Below are 17,592 nucleotides of genomic sequence, written 5' to 3'. Positions count from 1 at the left end.
CAACACTGAAAACCTAGACAGACCTTCACTCCAAATATGGAAGTAGAGGGGGATTAAAACTGAGGCCATCATGAGAGCAGGGCATGAAAGGCCCATAGAATTTGGGACTTTTTTTTCTTAAATGATGATAGAGGGGGATGTTGATGATGGCAATGTTTCAAAATTGGGTTTGGGACGACGTGACAAGGCTGTACTCTACACTTCCTGTCATAATGATATTCTGGCGTTAACCAGGCCCGATAAATACAGACACTTGCTGTGTTGGTCAGGAAATTTTAGCAACGCACCAAAAGATGCATCTGTAAAATGGATGATGCATGACTGTGTGAACCCAGTATTCCCATTTAAACCCATTGCACACTTAACACTGGGTAGGAGCCAGCCATGGGTTGAAAAACCCACCTCCACTGGGAATTGAACACACATCCTCCCAGCTGTCAGTCCACAACCCTAACCACTTTGCCATAGCGGAAGGCATATGCAAAAATATTTGTGTACCTATCACAGTGGATTTCTTCTACAGAATTTTGCCAGAGGACAACACTTTTGTTGCTGTGGGTTCTTTTTCAGTGCACCAAGTATGTGCTGCATATGGGACCTTAGTTTATCATCTCATCAGAATGACGAGACACCCAGTTTGATTTTCCAGTCAAACTTGAGAGAAAGGGCAAGAACAAGATCTAAACCATCATGGACTCTCTGTATTGACAGATGAGCGTCTCAACTATTCTGCCACCTGTAATCTATCTGCACATTGCTTTCATGCTTTCTCTGCTTGTTCAATTATCTCTCTGATCTTCTCTCTGTTTACATTACAAAAAAATACAAAAAGACTATGTTCATCATCAGACAATAGTATTCTCCAAATTCCCTTTGTTATGACTAAGTCCAGTCAAAGATCCTTTGCATTTATCACCCATTCAGTGGAACTCCTTGCTATATGAATTAAGTCGCTCCCAGTCCCTTTCCACCTTCAAAACCAACCTCAAGACTCATGTTTAAAAGTGCCTTTGATTGGTCTCCTAATGCCTGCAACAGTGTGGATAGATGCTTATTTCTGTTTTCAGTGTGTGTTGTTGAGAAGGTGTGTGGAGGGGAGGGAAGGAGAGTGGGACTGGTTTTGGGGTGTTGTAGTTGGCTTTTGCATTGTTTGGACGTTCAAATTAGTTTTTGGTTGTTTGCTATGGACATAGAGTATAGTATGCACTTTTGATGCAGTGTTATAATTTGTCATGTTTCCTTCCTCAGTTGAACCAACTTGTATGTTTTAATGGATGATATATATTATATATAAATATACTTTTTTTTTCATTTAGAGCAAAATCATTTGTTTATGCATTATATAATAATAAATAAACATATTATTAATATTATTATTATTATTACTATTATTACTATTATTATTATTCAACATAGTACTGTTATGGCTTCACAACCCATCTTGCTTTGCCTTCATATGTGAGGATCTGCTCAGATTTGTTCATATATTTTGTCATTTCTTATATGCACCCAGGTACATTTCCTAACTTTGCAGCAAGTATGTCCTGTAAGGCCTTCACTCTTCTGCTGATGATGGAATTTTGTGCCTTCCCAAATTCAACAGAGAGAAACATGGCAGCAGAGCTTTTAGTTATTGAGCTGTACAAATATGGAATTCGCTGCCTTTTTCAGTCTGTTACAGTCTTTGCTCACATATTTTGAAGCATATCTACAGATATTTCTTTTCAAGCAGTCTCTACATGATGAAGGCACTCCATTCCATATCTGTATTATATGGATCCACATCTTTTTCATTCATGGGTGTTAATGTGTGCCTGTGTGCATGCATGTGAGTGAGTGAGTGAGTGAGTGTGCGTGTGTGTGTGCGCGCGCGCGCGCGTGTGTGTGTGTGTGTGTGTGTGTGTGTGTGCATTTGTGTTCTAGTGTGATATGTTTTTGTAGAATGCTTTGAGAGGTTTTAAAGTGCCACATAAATGTACTACTATTCATTTCATGTTGCCTAAAAGATGGTCTGTAGTTGATACAAAAATGGTAACTAGATAAAATGAATACTCATCATTACATGTCTGGGTGCAGCATTGGCAAGTCGGGAACACTGACGATACGCACAGAAAAAGAGGAGGATGATGTGACAGAAGGAAACTCCCCATCCACCTACACTGTGTTGGAGCTGAATCCTGCTACCACTAAATTTTACCTGGGAGGAGTACCTGATGATGCCACCGTATGTGTTCATTCTTTACTGACATTCTTTTCAAGCAGATACTGCATTAACTCATGTGTTGCCTGCATACCAGTGTAATGTCCCAAATTGTCCCCCACCCTTCTGTAGGCCCCCTGGAGGACACATCAGTGTCCTAAATCATCTCCCAGAAGATTTGTCAGTGTCTTAAACTGTCCCCCTGGGGGTGTTCTGGAACATCCCTCCATGCTGTTTCAGTCTGTCACTGATGTTATTTTAAAATCTGTTCGAAAATGTCCCCCAGCCCCGCCCTCCTTACACACACAAACATTTCTGCTTTTATGTTATATTTCATTATATGCCATGAATATTTTGACATGTGTGTGTGCTTTATTTAGACCTCTTGGAAGGTTTTCACCACTGTCCTCTATTGTGTGGCCATTGCTGACCACTGCTAAACATTACCCTAAAGAGTTCAGACTGTGTTATTTTGTCACATTTGTGTATTATTATATCTTGGCAGGTTTTTGATGGATGCCTGACCATTGCTGATATCTAACAGTAATCAGATTGCATTAGCAAGTAACAGTTACGAAGTATCAGTACTTTTTGACAGGATTTGACCATGACCATGAACTGACCACTACTGAGAACTGCTGACCAATACAGACAGACCACTACTTGCCTATCTTGACAAATAAACACAACCTAAAAGTGTTGTTTCATGTTTGTTCATTATTATGACAGTTGGCAGCTTTTTTACAGCTAACTTAAAAATGCTTACCATGACTGACCAATAACTGTTATGACTTTGTAATATTGTGACCTTATGTAGTAATATGGTTTCTTGACCTAACTACAACTGACCATCACTGACCATTGCCTGTCACTGCCAAACACAAGTGAACACTACCAAAAAGTTTTCAGAATGTGCCATTTTATGATGTTTACAAAATAATGACTTCTTGACCAAGTTTGACTGTTCAGTGGCCAGAGCTGACCACTGTCAGTCATGTGTGCAGCTTGCGTTATGTTAACATTGTTTTGTATCATGAGTACATTTTATGTATTATTTGTACTTTTTCACTGGTTTTGACAAATGACAGCTACTGGCCACAACCAAAAACTGCATTTTTAGGTGGGGTGGATGAGAGGAGGTGGGAGCAGTGTTGAGCATAGACCTAAGGACACAGACTTCAGGGAGCTTTAAGAAAGTGGATCTAACTTTCCATGTATCCTGTCCAAGTGTGTCATGCTGTCAAAGTGACAAAAATAAATTCTTGAACAGTCAGACTCTTCTGCTTTGACATTATTTTAGTTGAAATAAAGTTTTGAACATCATCCTTTTTTTTATTCTTTTTCTTTTCGTCATTACAGAACCAGGTCTTTTTTCCAGACATGCATTTTAACCCAAAGAGCGCGATGGACCACAATCAAGGCATTCCCTGTGAAGCGCGATGGGCCATAATCGTGGCTCTGTTTACATAAGGTCCAATATCATCCGGCTGTGCTCGGCAGCATTCGTAAAACTGCCTCGTTCTGGTGTTATTGCCTCCCTGCTGGTGTTCGCACAAACTGTGACTGAGTTTACAAGTCTAGATCTCTGTATATTTTTGTAAACGATGAGTGACACTGAATTTGGAAATGAGTGACCTTGTCACTAGTGATGATTCGTTTGCTGACAGGGATTCTGGTGAAAACAGCTTTACAAAGCACATGCTGCAGTAAGCAAAAAATCAACAAAACCCATCAGGTAGTTTCTAAGTATACCTAATTGCCTAGATGAACATGATAGACATTTGAAAGATCTGAACTGTGAGCATGTCTGTATTCCCCCATATCAATGTTTCCCCCAAGTGCATCTTCTCACAAAATTGTTTTGATAGATCTTTTTCCCCCAGGTCAATTTTTCCCAAGGTCTATATTTCCCCCACCTCCCAGATCTATGTTCACTCAGGTCTATACCCAGGTATATATGTTCCCCCAGATATATGTTTCATCATCCAAACACTTTTGGTAGTTTTCAGTGGTCAGCAGTGGCCAGTGGTAACAACCAGTCAAAAAGTACAAACGAGAGTTCCGGTAATCCAGAAAGATGATAAGTTATACCAAATCAAGAAAACTTACTACTACATAACAGGATAAAATGAGGCGTTATTAATTTTTTGTATTGTGGTCAGTTGTGGTCCCAGGGAAGTGGTCAGCAGAAGTCAGTAGTGATCAGTGAACGAGAAGTCCTAGTATATATTGCATAAGAGTCGCAAAAAAATTCATCTCAACAGTATTTAGACAGACGTCAGTAGTGATCAGCATTAGTCAGTTAACAATAAAGAATCTGCCAGGGTGTGATGATAATGCACAAACAAACAAGGCAATCTGAACAATTGCACTGTGGTCAGTGGTGGCAAGTAGAGGTCAATAATGGTCAGCAATAATGAGGAGAACACAGGCCTGGGGGAAATAGGGATGACCTCTTTAAAACAGTACCCCCAAAGTGCACCTCCAGCCCCAAGAGGTTTTATTGAGAAAAAAAGTGATAATTCATGTTCTTCAAAATGTCTTAAAGCCAATAGTGTTTCTTTTTTCTCCTTGACAGGGTGTTATAAATTTATCAAAATCATCAAATTTATGTTTTCTCCTGATCTCCTTCTGCACCTCTTTTGCTCCTGTTCTCACCATTTACACACACACACACACACACACACACAGAGGGGTGTGTGTGTGGAGGGGGGGGGGGGCATCCAAGAACTGTCCCCAGGGGACATTTCAGGATCCTGAATGGTCCCCTGGGGGACGTTTTGGGAGAATGAAACATCTCCTTGGGGACCTATGGAAAGGGGAAACAATTTGGGACTTTACCCAGACTGCTTGGCTGATTTGATCATTTGACCAAGAGCTTATTTTTGAAGTGTGTCTCATTCATGAAGTCTAGATTTAATTGAACAAACATTCACAAGGCATGAAGGCATGGACAGTTGCTTCCCTCTTATGCTCTCTCTCTCTCTCTGTGACTGTCTCTTTTACTTTCTGTGTGTCATTTCACCTTTCACTTTTTAGTTTCTGCACTCAGTAAGCATTTTGCACTTAATGTTTTCTTTTTTCCTCCAAAACAGATTGCAGATGCAGTGAGCCGTCGTGCCTTCATTGGATCAGTGGAAGACATCAAATTTGATGACACTCATGTGGGACTTTGGAACTTTGAGGATGCAGAGAACAACCGAGTTGGAGAGTTTGCCAGGTGAGCTGTGCTCTTTATCATCACTTTGCTGTCTACACATCAGAACTGTTTGCAACACTAGAAGCTTCTAAAATGATAGGAAATTACAAACAAGGATGATATAAACACAAAGTAGCATCTTCTTCCCCAATCTTCCGTCCTTGAAACATTGAAGAATGATAAAATTGTTGTTTGGTGAGGAACAGCTTGATCTTTTTTCCATTTCATTCATTTAACAATCACTCATTGTTTGGTGTTGTCAACATTAGAGCCTATGTTGAGCTGAGTGCTTAAATTGTTGGACTATAAATCTGAGGGTCCCAGGTTCGAATCTTGGTAACAGTGCCTGGTGGGTAAAGGGTGGAGATTTTTCAGATCTCCCAGGTCAACGTATGTGCAGACCAGCTTGTGCCTGAACCCCCTTCATGTGTATATACAAGCAAAGGATCAAATACCCACATTTAAGATCCTGAAATCCATGTCAGCGTTTTGTGTGTTTTGGAAACAAGAACATACCCAGCATGCACATTCCTGAAAATGGAGTATGGCTGCTAATGGCAAAGTAAAAACGGTCATACACGTAAAAGCCCACTCGTGTACATATGGGTGAATGTGGGAGTTGCAGCCCATGAACAAAGAAGAAGAAGAGAAGAGGCAGACAACATATATTTACATCAGCAAGTTTTGCTGGTGTTGGGCTTGCTGTAAAGGGAAACAACCCATATTTGTGAGTTCAGAGTTGAGGCGAACCAGGATGTTAGGATTGGAAGTAATGTCTCATCATCTCTCCTCTTTTGAGATTTGAAAAAATTGAATTAACTGCATGCATAAAAGTCCAAGTATTTTGTCACATCAGTTACATGCATATTTCACCCAACAGGGTGGATAGCATTTCAATAAAATAAAAATTAAAAAAAATAATAATAAAACAACTTTCTGCTTGACTGTTCTTCACAAGTTGCTGTTTGTGTTCATATCTTATCCTGATTTTGTCCTGAATCAAATAAAAAACAACAAATCATGCAATAAATTCTAAACAATAACTGAATAAGAGAACGCTCGTCACTCATGTCATAGCATTTTCCTTCTAAAGCAGGCTTTGCATACAGTATGTCTTCTGTCTTGAAAATATACAGGCTTCTTGACAACTTGACCACTGCATGTAGTCTGGAGCCTTTGTTCACTGGCTGGCTGGAACTGAAGGTTGGCTGGTTCTCACTGGAGGTTCTCCAGATGTGTGGTTCGTCCGTCGGGATCAACGAGGACCATCTAGTCATCCTGGGGGTGGGTAGGTTGGGCTCTGTGGGTGCGCAGATGACTGGTCAGGCCAGTCCACGCACGGAAGGTTCTGATGCAGTGTGGACAGGGGATGGTGGCGGCTGTCAGGGACTTGCTGGCACTGCTTTTCCTGGCCTGTCTGCGTTGCTCTGCTGAAGCGATTCTGTTGGCCCTCACAGGATTTGGCGCCTTTGTGGACAGCTGAACGCCATTTTGGTCTGTCCATTGTATTCAGCTCCCATGTGTCGTGGCTGATGTTGAAGGCCTTCAGAGAAGCTTTCAGAGTGTCCTTGAAGCACTTCTTTTGGCCTCCATGGGAGCGCTTGCCATGTTGGAGTTCGCCATACAGCAGTTTCTTGGGGAGCCGGTGGTCTGGCATGTGAACTACATGGCCTGCCCAGCACAGCTGGGCCTGCATCAAGATGGTGTAGATGCTGGGCAAGTTTGCATGAGTGAGCACCTCTGTGTCAGGGATCTTCTCTTGCCATTTTATGCCGAGAAGTTTTCTGAGGCTGGTGGTGTGGAAGTGGTTCAGCTTTTTGGCGTGGCGTTTGTAGATCGTCCATGATTCACATCCATAGAGCAGTGTGGTGAGAAATATGACCTTGTATACTTTGAGCTTCATCTCCAGGGTGATGCCTCTCCTGTTCCAAACATTCTTATGGAGTCTGCCAAAGGCAGCGCTGGCTTTGCCGAGTCTGGCATTCACCTCGTCGTCGATGACAACTGTGCGAGAGAGTGTACTGCCCAAGTATGTGAACTTGTCCACCGCATTCAGTTGTTGCCCGTTGATGATGTTTGGTTTAATGTTCAAGGCTTTCCTGGAGCTGGCTTGTGCATCCCCCGGGCCCCCCTTCTTTTCGGTTTTGTAAAGGCCCAAAGTTTTTCCACAGGCGGCCAGAGAAACAGTCGAGGGCTGGTTTGGCTGTCAGCTTGGGAAAGGCAGCATTGAAGGGGCAGTCTTTCGGGCAAACGGGAATTTCATTGATTGGTGTCTGTCCTCCCCTTGGGTTTTTTGTTTTAAAACCCCCCTGAGGTTAAAAAGGTGAGCCATCTGTGCATCCCCTGATCCCAAATTGCCTACGTCTTCATCTTAAAGGGAAAACCTGTTCAGAAAAGGGCTGAAAAAACTTTTAAAAGACGGGGAACAAGGGTGGGGGCCCCAAGGGCCAAAAACCCTTGCTTAAACCCCCGGTTGGGAAAAAGACAGGGAATGGTTCTGAAGTCTTCCCGGTTGTCTTGGACTAAAGGGCAGGCATCCCAAATTGTGAAAGGTCCCCCGAAATGATGGGATGAATTTTCCGGGGAACTTTTCCCAATTTATTTCCCACCTTTGAATTCTAAAAAGGGCCCTTTTCTTTTCCAAACCCCCGGTATTAAAAAGGGCCTTGGGTTTCAAAATCAAAAATTTAGGGGGAAGAAAAGGTCAACCCGCTCTTTTTCCTGACACTTCTCCTGGAGCTGCCTGGCAGCAAAACACCATGTCGAAAAGGCCCCCCGCGTTTTTTTGGGAAAAGCCACACTGGCTTTTCTGGTGGGAAACCCTTGGGCTAAAAGGTCCCGCGATTAGGGTTGAGAAAGCATTTCTGGACAGAGTCTTGCCTGCAAAACGGACACCCAGGGAAAACCCACGAGGGTTGTCACAGGCCTGATAAATTTCCTTTTTGCGTTGCACAGTGAATGATGGAAGCGTCTTTGAAGTCCGGGTTGAAAATCCCTCTTGCGCCAGTTTGGCTGGAATGGGCTGTGAACTTCTCAGTCAGCACCCCCAAAACCTTTCTTTGTAGCCCTCAGTTTGGAATGGAGTCTTTGCCTTTTGGATAGCAGATGGTTACTTTCTGGGTCTCCTCCAAATTTGGAATGGCACCAACCTCAGTTACGGGCAACCTGGGGAAATTTCAGTCGATGGGCTTAAACATTGAGGGGGAAAGGGGGGTTTCCCTCCCGCTGCCCAAAGTGTTCCCCTTTCTCTAAAGGCCCCCGCCCTTGTCAGTAAATTAGATTAGAACCATACACTGGGAGTGGAGCGACCCGGGAAGGTGGTGGGGCCCATAGACTTCTTTCAGGCCGTTATAGAAGTTTTCATGTCTTTTCCTGTCTGCAAAGCCCTGGTTTTTACCAGCTTTTTTGGGCCAAAAACCAGGAATCCTGCATCGCCACGGGGGGGGGTTTTTTTTTTTTCAGCTGGAGGGTGCTGCTGCGCTTTTTCGTATGCTTTCTTGACTGTGACTTGGGATCTTCATTTGGGGGCCTCTGTAGGCTTGGCTTTTGTTTTCCCAAAGCACTGTTTGTTCTCATTTGCATTTCTAACCCAAACCAGTCTTTTTTCCCCCCTTTCAAAAGGGCCCCCAGGCACTCTAGGGGAGTTTTTGTACACTGTCTCATGCAGTGCCCCCCATGCTGCCTCCAATTCTGGTTTTCCCAGCCGGGGGAAACCTAAAGGCGTTCCCCCCGGGGTTTTCAGCAAAGCTTGTTTGATGTTGCCTACCCCAGTTTGTTGACATTCAGGGGGTTGGGTGCTTTCATGCCCTGGGGCCCTGCCCTTTGGGCTGGTTTGCAGATTTTTTGATTTTGGGACAAAAGGCGGTGGTTCTGCCCAGCACGGGCGCTGCACAGGCCCTCGGACTCGTACGCCCTGCCTGCCCCCTTTTCCCTTGACGTGACAAAGTCGATGAATGCCTTCCCCTGAGCGAGGATGAACCCATAAACGTCCTGTTACGGGAAAGGGGGGCAGAAACGGGGTTTTTGTTTAAGAAGGTCGTGCTCGGCCCCCCAACCGTCGGGAAAAGGGCGTTGACCATTGCTTTTACATTTCCCAACCCCAGGGTTTCCCAATCACGCCTTCCCAGTATGGGCTGTAAAGGGCCCAACTCTCGCTTTAAAGCACCCAAGAATGAGGGAGTTGTTTTGCGGGGGGAAAAAAAAAAAAAAAAAAAAAAAAAAAAAAAAAAAAAAAAAAAAAATTGGTTTGACGCTTTTCGGGTCCTCTAAAACTTTCCTTGATCCATCCAGGTTCGCATGGTGGGGGGCGCTGAAAAAGGTGGAAAAAACTTTTTTCCCTTGAAAAGGGAGTTTGTCATCATCAGGCATCTTCTTCTTTGGGGGGGCCCAAACCCAAGTTGCTAACGAGGTTGTCTTCACTGCAAAGGGCCAACCCAAACCTCACGTCTCTCTTCAGGCCCGCGACCATTTTCCCAAAAAAAAGGGTGTAGCCTCCCACCCGCCACAATTTTCGCCTACTTCTGCCTTCTGGTTTTAAAATTAAGGCAGCTTTGTCGATGTTTTTCCCTGGCAAAGTTCACTTGCAGGAGTGCTTTTGAAATTTTTCTGTGGCTGTCAAATCGCCTCGCCCCGAAGCGCATGCCGTCCATGGGGAAATGGCCCAATGGGGTGCCCCTTGTTTTTTTTCTTTTTTTCCTTTGTGTGTCGCCCCTTTGAGTGGGTTCCCTGTCCAGCCACGGTATGCTGACTGGGGGGGTGGGGGACAGGAAATGTTTTGGGCACCTTTTCTAGCCCCTTCCTCATGCCAAGGAGGGAGCAGTGAAAGCCCTTTAAGGGGCGCTCGTGTCAGGGGGTGCCGATCCCCCACCACGGGGCTCCAATCAGTGAAAAACACCCCAGGGCCTGTTTGCAGGTCCCCGGCTACGACTGCCAGGGTTCCCTAAACCTGTCGTTTTCCCCAATCCTCGCCTGTCCCCAAAACGGGGCTTGGGGGGAAAAGATGGTAGGGGATGGGGGTTTCTGTGACTTATCCGAAAAACTTTGTTTAAGTGGGGGGGAAATTTCCCCCATCAACCTCACTCTTTGCCCCGGACGCCCGACCCAGTGGCAAGCGAGGTCAAGACGACTGGAAAAGGAACGGATGCGGTAGAGACCGGATGTCTTCACTTTGTTTGGGGTTAGACAAGCCCAAATTTCCACCGGGGGTTTGAGACCCTTTCCAAACCCCTCACCTATTTTAACCCCCAGCCTGTCAAAGCCTTTGCCGGGGGGTTTTGGGCGCTGCCACATGCTAGCAGTTCTAGGCCCTAAGTGAGAGCTGGGTACCGGTGGGGACCAACAGAGGTTGAAAACCCCAGAGGACGAACCCCCTGGAAGAGTGTGACAAGCCCCCCCTCTAGAGGTACAACCCCCCCCATTCACCCCCCACCCCCGATGTAGTCATCAGAAGACCCCAACCTTTCTAGAAAGGGGTCTTGGGGAGCACCACTATTAAAAACATTTGGGGGGCCAGTTTCAAAAAAACTTAGCTGCTCTGTGGCTGGTATGGGGGTTTTGGAAAATGGAATTGGGGGGTAAAGGACTTTTTTCCGGTGTGGCCAATTGAGGAATGTTGGGGTAATAGAATCCTACCCCAGTTGTTCCCAAAATTAGCCCGGTTGCCCCGACCAGCACAGGGGGACCTTTTTTAGGGGAGGAGGGGTTGTGGGGGTCCCCTTCCCCCCTCTCACCAAACAGGCTCAGCAAGGGCGAGTCCATGACCAACCCCGCAACTCCAGAACACCCGTCCCCCCCACCTGCAATTTAAAATCGATCGACAAGTTTTGTGCCTGGGGAACCCCATGCAGCAAAAGGAGCCCCTTTATACAGAAGTGACGGCGGGATCACCAAAGGGCCCCTTCGCCCTTTTGGGAGACTCAAAAAACAAGGGTGGGAAAAACAAAGGCATCAGGCCCGCACCAAAGAAAAACCAAAAGAGTGTTTTTGCGACCACCTTGTTTTTTGCTGCGTGAAAAAATGGGGATTAATCGCCGTCACATTCAACAACTTGAGCGTTTCAATAAGGGTGCCCGCGAAAGAAACCCCAAACATAAAGTGGCAAAACAGGGGGTTTCCCCCCCCCCAGGTCCCAGAGAGGGGAAAGGCCTGCCCCCCATCAAAAACCCCGCTGATCCTTGCCCCCTTTTACTGGACAGGACACTTTTCCGAAAGAAAAGACAGCAGGATTTCCCCAAGGGTGATTTTGTATGGCCAGCTGGGAAAGGGAAAGGCCACCTTTAACTTTTGGGGAAAACCCTGCAAAGCGCTTCAAGGGCACTTGAAGACCCAAACCCCAAAACCTGTGACACAGACATTGCTTTTCCGGGGAAAAGGGTGCCCTTGACCGCTCTCGCTGGAATGCTGGGCCCAGTGGGATATATAAAGTTTTTAAAACAAGTTAAGGTGGCTATTATGGAGAACAGGGGCGAAAAGGGGCAGGGCTCAAATTTGGAGACGTTTTTTCCCCCCCAACCCTGTTGGGAAATGTGCGATCCCGAATGGGCCCTTCTTTCCCCTATGAACAAACACCCACAGATAAGCCCGCCGGGGCCAACTCATCTGTTTGGGGGCCGACGGGGAAATCCATACCACAGTTGTAGGGCTAAGTTTGGGAAATTTTATTTGGGGTGCAATCCCGAAATGTTTCTGTGAGTTTCAGGGGGATGTTTGTTTCTTTGGTACTGTCTCTTGGGTGGCGGGGTTAGATAAATTTTGAAGTGATCTTCTCTCTGAAAGATTGCTGGGTTCTTCCCCCGGGCTCTCAGGGTCCCAAATTTTGTATATTTAAAAATGTTTCCCGGCGTACTGAAACTGGCGTTCATCATTTTTATTTAAATTTTTTTTGATAGTACTTCTTTTTTTGCTGTCCCCGGACTCAGCTGATGCCCGTGTTCTATCTGGGGGTTGAGATTAGAAGGAAGTGTTTTTAGATTTTTTCTGATGTTCCTTCCCTACAAAAGGGGTTTTTGCTGTATGGTGTTTTGGGGTTGAAGGGTATGTCAGAAGTACCGGTTTTGGGGGCCCCTCTGACACAGAATTTTCTTCTTTGTCCCGGGGGCTCACTGGGCCTTTCCCTTTTACGGAGGAGATGAGGGCTGGGTGGGGATGGGATCAAAAAGCCCTTTTTCAGCAAATTTGTTTAAATTCAAAAAAAGATGTTTTCCATTGTCTGTTTACAAGGGGGTTCTGGAATACCATGGGAAAAGGGATTTTTTTCAGTCTGCCAACCATAGCTAAATTGTGGTGGGTACTGGGGAATTGTCCTGTTTCAAGGTATCTTGAGAAATGTCTTGCGGGGGCTAAGTATTGTGTCCCTTGAAATTGTGATACCTGCAGAAAATTTAATTTAAAAGGAGATTTAAGCTGTGTCATTGTAACAAGTGGTTTTTTTTTTTCACATCTCCCAAAAAACAACTGCTTGTTTTAAAGGAATTGTTGATGTTGGGGGCCAAACCCTATGATGAATTTGCTCTTTCTTTCCTTGCATTTATTTAAGGGCCCGGTTGGGCCCTTTTGGGTTTTCCCTTTACAAAATGGGCATCTCCCGGGGCCCCTTTTGGGAAAGATAATATGATTCAAATGTAAACCTTCAAGTTTACTGAATTCCCTTCCCAAACAAACAATTTGAAGATTTCTACATCAGCAAGGTTAAATTGGGCCCCCCTTTTGTGTTTTTTGCGGAAACTTTTTTGAAAAGGGGGTTCTTGTGAGTTTCTGCATCGATTTTTTCAGGCATTTGTTTTGGGCTTCCAAAAAATTTTTACAGGGAAATTAAAATGGCTTTCTGTGTCTCCTTTCATCTGATGGCTTCTTTTGCATTTTTTTATTTTTGAGGCCCTTTTTGAAGGCCATCAGCCAAAAACGGGAAAGTTTTTTCCCCAGGAGTAGACGGGTTCCACACTGAATGGCATTTAAAAAAAAACAAAAGTGTTGGCACCTGATGGGAATTTCCCCTGGGGATGCTTCTTTCTTATGGTTGGTTTTTAAGCATGAAGGCAGTGGTTTCCTGTGAGTTTTCTGTTGGGTTTTTTTCATGCCCAAACAGCTGCCAAAAAATTTTTTTCAACTAATTTAAACCCTAAAGTTCCGGCCATTGGCGCAATGGTATATAAGCTGCACCCCCCTAAATTTTGGAAAAAATTTAACTTTATCATACACCCAAACCAAAACCCGGCTTAAACCACTTATTTCCGGGACCGGGAAAACCCTACTGATATACAGAAAAGCCCGTCAATTTTTGTAGGTTTTGAAAAAAAACAAGCAGGAAAAACACAAAAAAAAGGAAATGAAAATACTGCTTGTGGCCCCAAAAAAATAATAAAAAAAACACAAGAAAAAAAAGATCCATAATTTTTTGGGGTTTGTCACATTTAAACCCTTTTTCATCCCGGGCCCCCCCACTGAATTTCCCTTGAAATCTTCGTCTTCAATGTCCGAGGTTTTAAGAGAACCAGCACAGCTTCCTCCGCCATCTTGTCACTGACTTCAGCCTTGCTTTCACTTTTATGAACATGAGGTGGAGGTCGCTGCTGGTTTGTCGCTTCCCCTGTCGCGGCTAGGTCATCGCCTTCAATTTGAAGACTGCAAAACATAGCATTAAAAGTCGCGTTTTCGGCAGTGAGGGTGAAAGCTTGAGGAAAGTAAACCCGAATTTCTGACTGAAGCCCTTTAAAGTGTGCAGATTTTTATTTTTTTTAAAAGTGAACAGTTGCACACTATTCCCGAAGCTCATCCCCAAAAAATTTATGGGCGAAAAAATGATTTTGGGGAGTTGAAGGGCCCCTAAGAATTTGACAGAACGGATAAATCCCGGGGTCCCTTAAAACCTCACATGGGGCCGCATCATTGTAAAAGCCGCAGAGGGTTTAAGCTGGAGTAAAAATTGGGAGATTTTAGACCGAACTTTACAGACTTGCATTTTAATTGATTTGGGATTGTTGAACAAAGTGACAGCCTCAATCCATCTTTAAAATCGTTTGGGGAAAAACCACCCAAGCCCTGTGAAAATGCATCTGCCCTGTCTGTTGGGCTTTAAGGGGTTTTGGGGGCGTTGGTTTTTCTTTTCGGGCTTTGCCCGTTTTTGAATGACCCAAACCCTTGGGGCTGCAAAATTTTTCCCTTTTTTGGTCCATTTTTACAAAAACCCAAAAATTGGGTGGGAAGGGGGTGGAATGATTGGGAATGTATTTTCCCAAAATAAATTTTCCCCTCCCCGGTTCCCTTGAAGTTCGTTATATTGGGTTTGGGCGGGTTTTTTCGAAAATTTCCTGACATTTGCTGGATCTGGGTTTTTGGGGATAAAGTGACCCCGAAACTTGATTATTTTTTATTTCACATTTTTTACTTTCTTTTTTTAAGCAAAGTGAATCTATTTTTAAAACCCCCGTGTTCGGTTTTTGGTGTGTGTTTTGAAATTTTGCCCAAAAGTAAAAAATTTAACATTGCGATTGCATCTGAAAAATACTGTCTGCCAATACCAAATCTGTTTAAATATTATTGGCAAGAAAATCTTCAGTCATACCCATAAAAGGTAAGTCTCCAGAATTAAGCCATATTTCCCGTATCATTAACGGTTTATTTTGCTGAGGCTCATTCAGAATCCGAAATATCTTGTTACTGCTTCAAGTTTCCAGAATGTAAGCTATTCTTGGTAAGAAGATGGCATGACCTCGTTTTTCTTGTTCGCTAATTAATAATATTGTACATTTATATAGCACCCTTTCTCTCTGAGAGCTCAGGGCGCTTTCCATGAAAGAAAAATATTACAAGTTACATAAACCATTCATGACCACTCTTTCTAACTCCCCCACTCCCCCCCCCCCTCTACACATTCTCTCTTTCCCACTCTTCATACATCCAAAGTGAGCTGACATGGGTGGTGTTGGAGAACAAGGAAGCTGAGTGCTTATAAATAGGTTTTAAAAAGATGAGTTTTTAGTGATGAGCAAAAAGCAGAAATAGAATCAGATGCATGGATATGATGGGAAATATTGTTCTAGATGTGAGGAGCAGCAAAGAAGAAAGAAATACATCATCAAAGTGTTTAGTGCATATAAATATTTTTAAGTGGATACTGATAAAACTAGAATGTACATAAAAGAGAAATTGAAAGGATCATGTCATAGTTTCTGAGTGTAACTAACAAACATGAGATTCTTCAGACTATAATCTGAAATCAGACTAAAAGAAGGTTTAGAAAGTGTCAGATTAAAAGTATCATGTATAATTTTAGAGGGAATGGAGCTGTTTCAGACAGAAACAGAATGTCTCAGTCTCATCCCTGACTAAGCCTATCGACAATGGATGTCTGCAGATCTTGAGAAACGGCTACTTGCTGCCGTGTGCTTGAGGCGATGGCAGCGTCTGCTTGATTGATTTTTTTTTTAATCTTTTTGAAGTGTGTATCACAAGTCAGTGTTGGAGGCCATGCCTCTCTTGTTGTTTGTTGAGTTTCAAGTTGACTCCTGTTCCTTTCTTCATGACTCTGTCCAAATCTCCAGCATGGTCTTTCTTTCTGGCTGTTTACCAGAATGTCAGCAAAGAACAAATAACACTTTCATCATCATGCATCATCATGTAAAATGTGATTGGAGATGAACTGATACCAGATGGCAATCTATTGTACTGTAGCACTTACCTAATGCGACTTACCTAATGACATAACGTCGCATGCGATTGGGTTTTTAGTCAATTGTATTTGATACCGGAAGCGTTGCTATGACCACGTTGTTCAACGACTGTTTTTAGCGAAGTTGATTTGAGAATGTTTAGTTTTGTTATTAAATGTTTTATACGTTGTCCGGCGTCCGTGTGCTGCTTCATTGGTGACCCCGACGTGAGTAGAATCTAATAGTGACCAGCTAATACCAGCTACGACCACTCGTATACTCACAAACTCATACAAATTACAATCATGTCGATGACAACAGAAGCAATTACACAACTTGCAGACGCCATCCGGCAACATACTTTATCTCAGACAGAAAAAATTTCCTCCTCAACCACTTGTGGCAGCTGTCGCCTTCAAAGCACCCCCCTTTTGGACAACCAATGCATCAGCATGTTTCTTCGTTTGGAAGCTGTTTTTGCTACCCACACACCTCCCATCACGAATGATTTGACAAAATTTCATTATGTGGTACAACTTCTCGACTCAGATACATCCAGGCGCGTACAAGCGGTAATTGAACGCCCCCCAGACACCCAAAAGTATGAAACACTCAAGGCGGGCTCTACTCAAAGCTTTTGAATCCACACAACTACAGAAAGATACTGCCCTTCTGCAAATGCAAGGTCTGGGAGACAAACGACCGGCAGAATTATTACAGTACATGCAAACGATGAATTCCAACCCAGAGACTCTCTTCAGAGCTCTTTTTCTGAATCAACTGCCACCAGAAGTCCGAAGATTCTTGCCCAGTCTCCAAACGAAGATCTTGAGGTTCTGGCCGAAAAGGCTGACCACATTTTGGAAGTGGATCTTCCAACTCCTGCATTTGTGGCAGCTACATCTAATCGACCACCAAAGAATTATTCTAGCACTGCTGCTTCAAATCCTTTCACTTTGTGCAAGTACCACGCACGATTCGGAACTGAAGCGAGACGCTGCGAAAACAAGGTTGGTGGACGACCCTGTGCAATGGCCCCACAACAACCTAAGTGGAAAAGAGATCAAAAACAGGCTGCTAACATTAGCTCCACCGAATCTCAGGACTTTTCAACAGCTACCTCAGTCAACATTAACACAATCATGGTAGCAGATGTTTTGTCAGGACGCAGTTTTCTGGTTGACACGGGGGCTGAGGAATCTGTTTTCCCTGCAAGTGTCGCAGAACGCAAAAAGACTCGAGGACCCAGTTTGATTGCTGCCAACGGCTCAGCCATTCCTACTTATGGAAAAAGGAATATCCCATTACAATTAGGCCAGGGCGCATCGTTTGTTCAAAAGCTTTGGATCGCAGATGTGACTCAGCCAATCCTAGGCGCAGACTTTTTTGCTACCCAAAGACTGGCTATTGATCTTACCAACAGACGTCTGGTGTCCCTGGATGGAGATCTGGTGATTCCTGGACGACTGGCACGCTCGCAAGCAGGAAGAGGCATACACAAGATTCATTCCCGCTACGAAGCAATTGTAGAGGATTTTCCTGAACTC

The 17,592-nt window shown here is 44.0% G+C and overlaps 1 protein-coding gene across 1 annotated transcript in view; it reads left to right on the top strand.

Moving 5' to 3' along the window:
- LOC143279982 (laminin subunit alpha-like) overlaps positions 1–17,592 on the top strand; it is a 305,618-nt gene that overhangs the window by 230,105 nt on the left and 57,921 nt on the right. Inside the window, exons 58-59 of the mRNA XM_076584380.1 lie at positions 2,077–2,224; positions 5,296–5,420. Coding sequence (XP_076440495.1) covers positions 2,077–2,224; positions 5,296–5,420 — 273 coding nt within the window. The remainder of the gene's footprint in view (positions 1–2,076; positions 2,225–5,295; positions 5,421–17,592) is intronic.

This window comes from Babylonia areolata, chromosome 3 (assembly GCF_041734735.1).
Source record: "Babylonia areolata isolate BAREFJ2019XMU chromosome 3, ASM4173473v1, whole genome shotgun sequence".
In the NCBI taxonomy this organism is placed as follows: Eukaryota; Metazoa; Mollusca; class Gastropoda; order Neogastropoda; family Buccinidae; genus Babylonia; species Babylonia areolata.
This window is presented reverse-complemented; position numbering and strand designations above follow the sequence as displayed.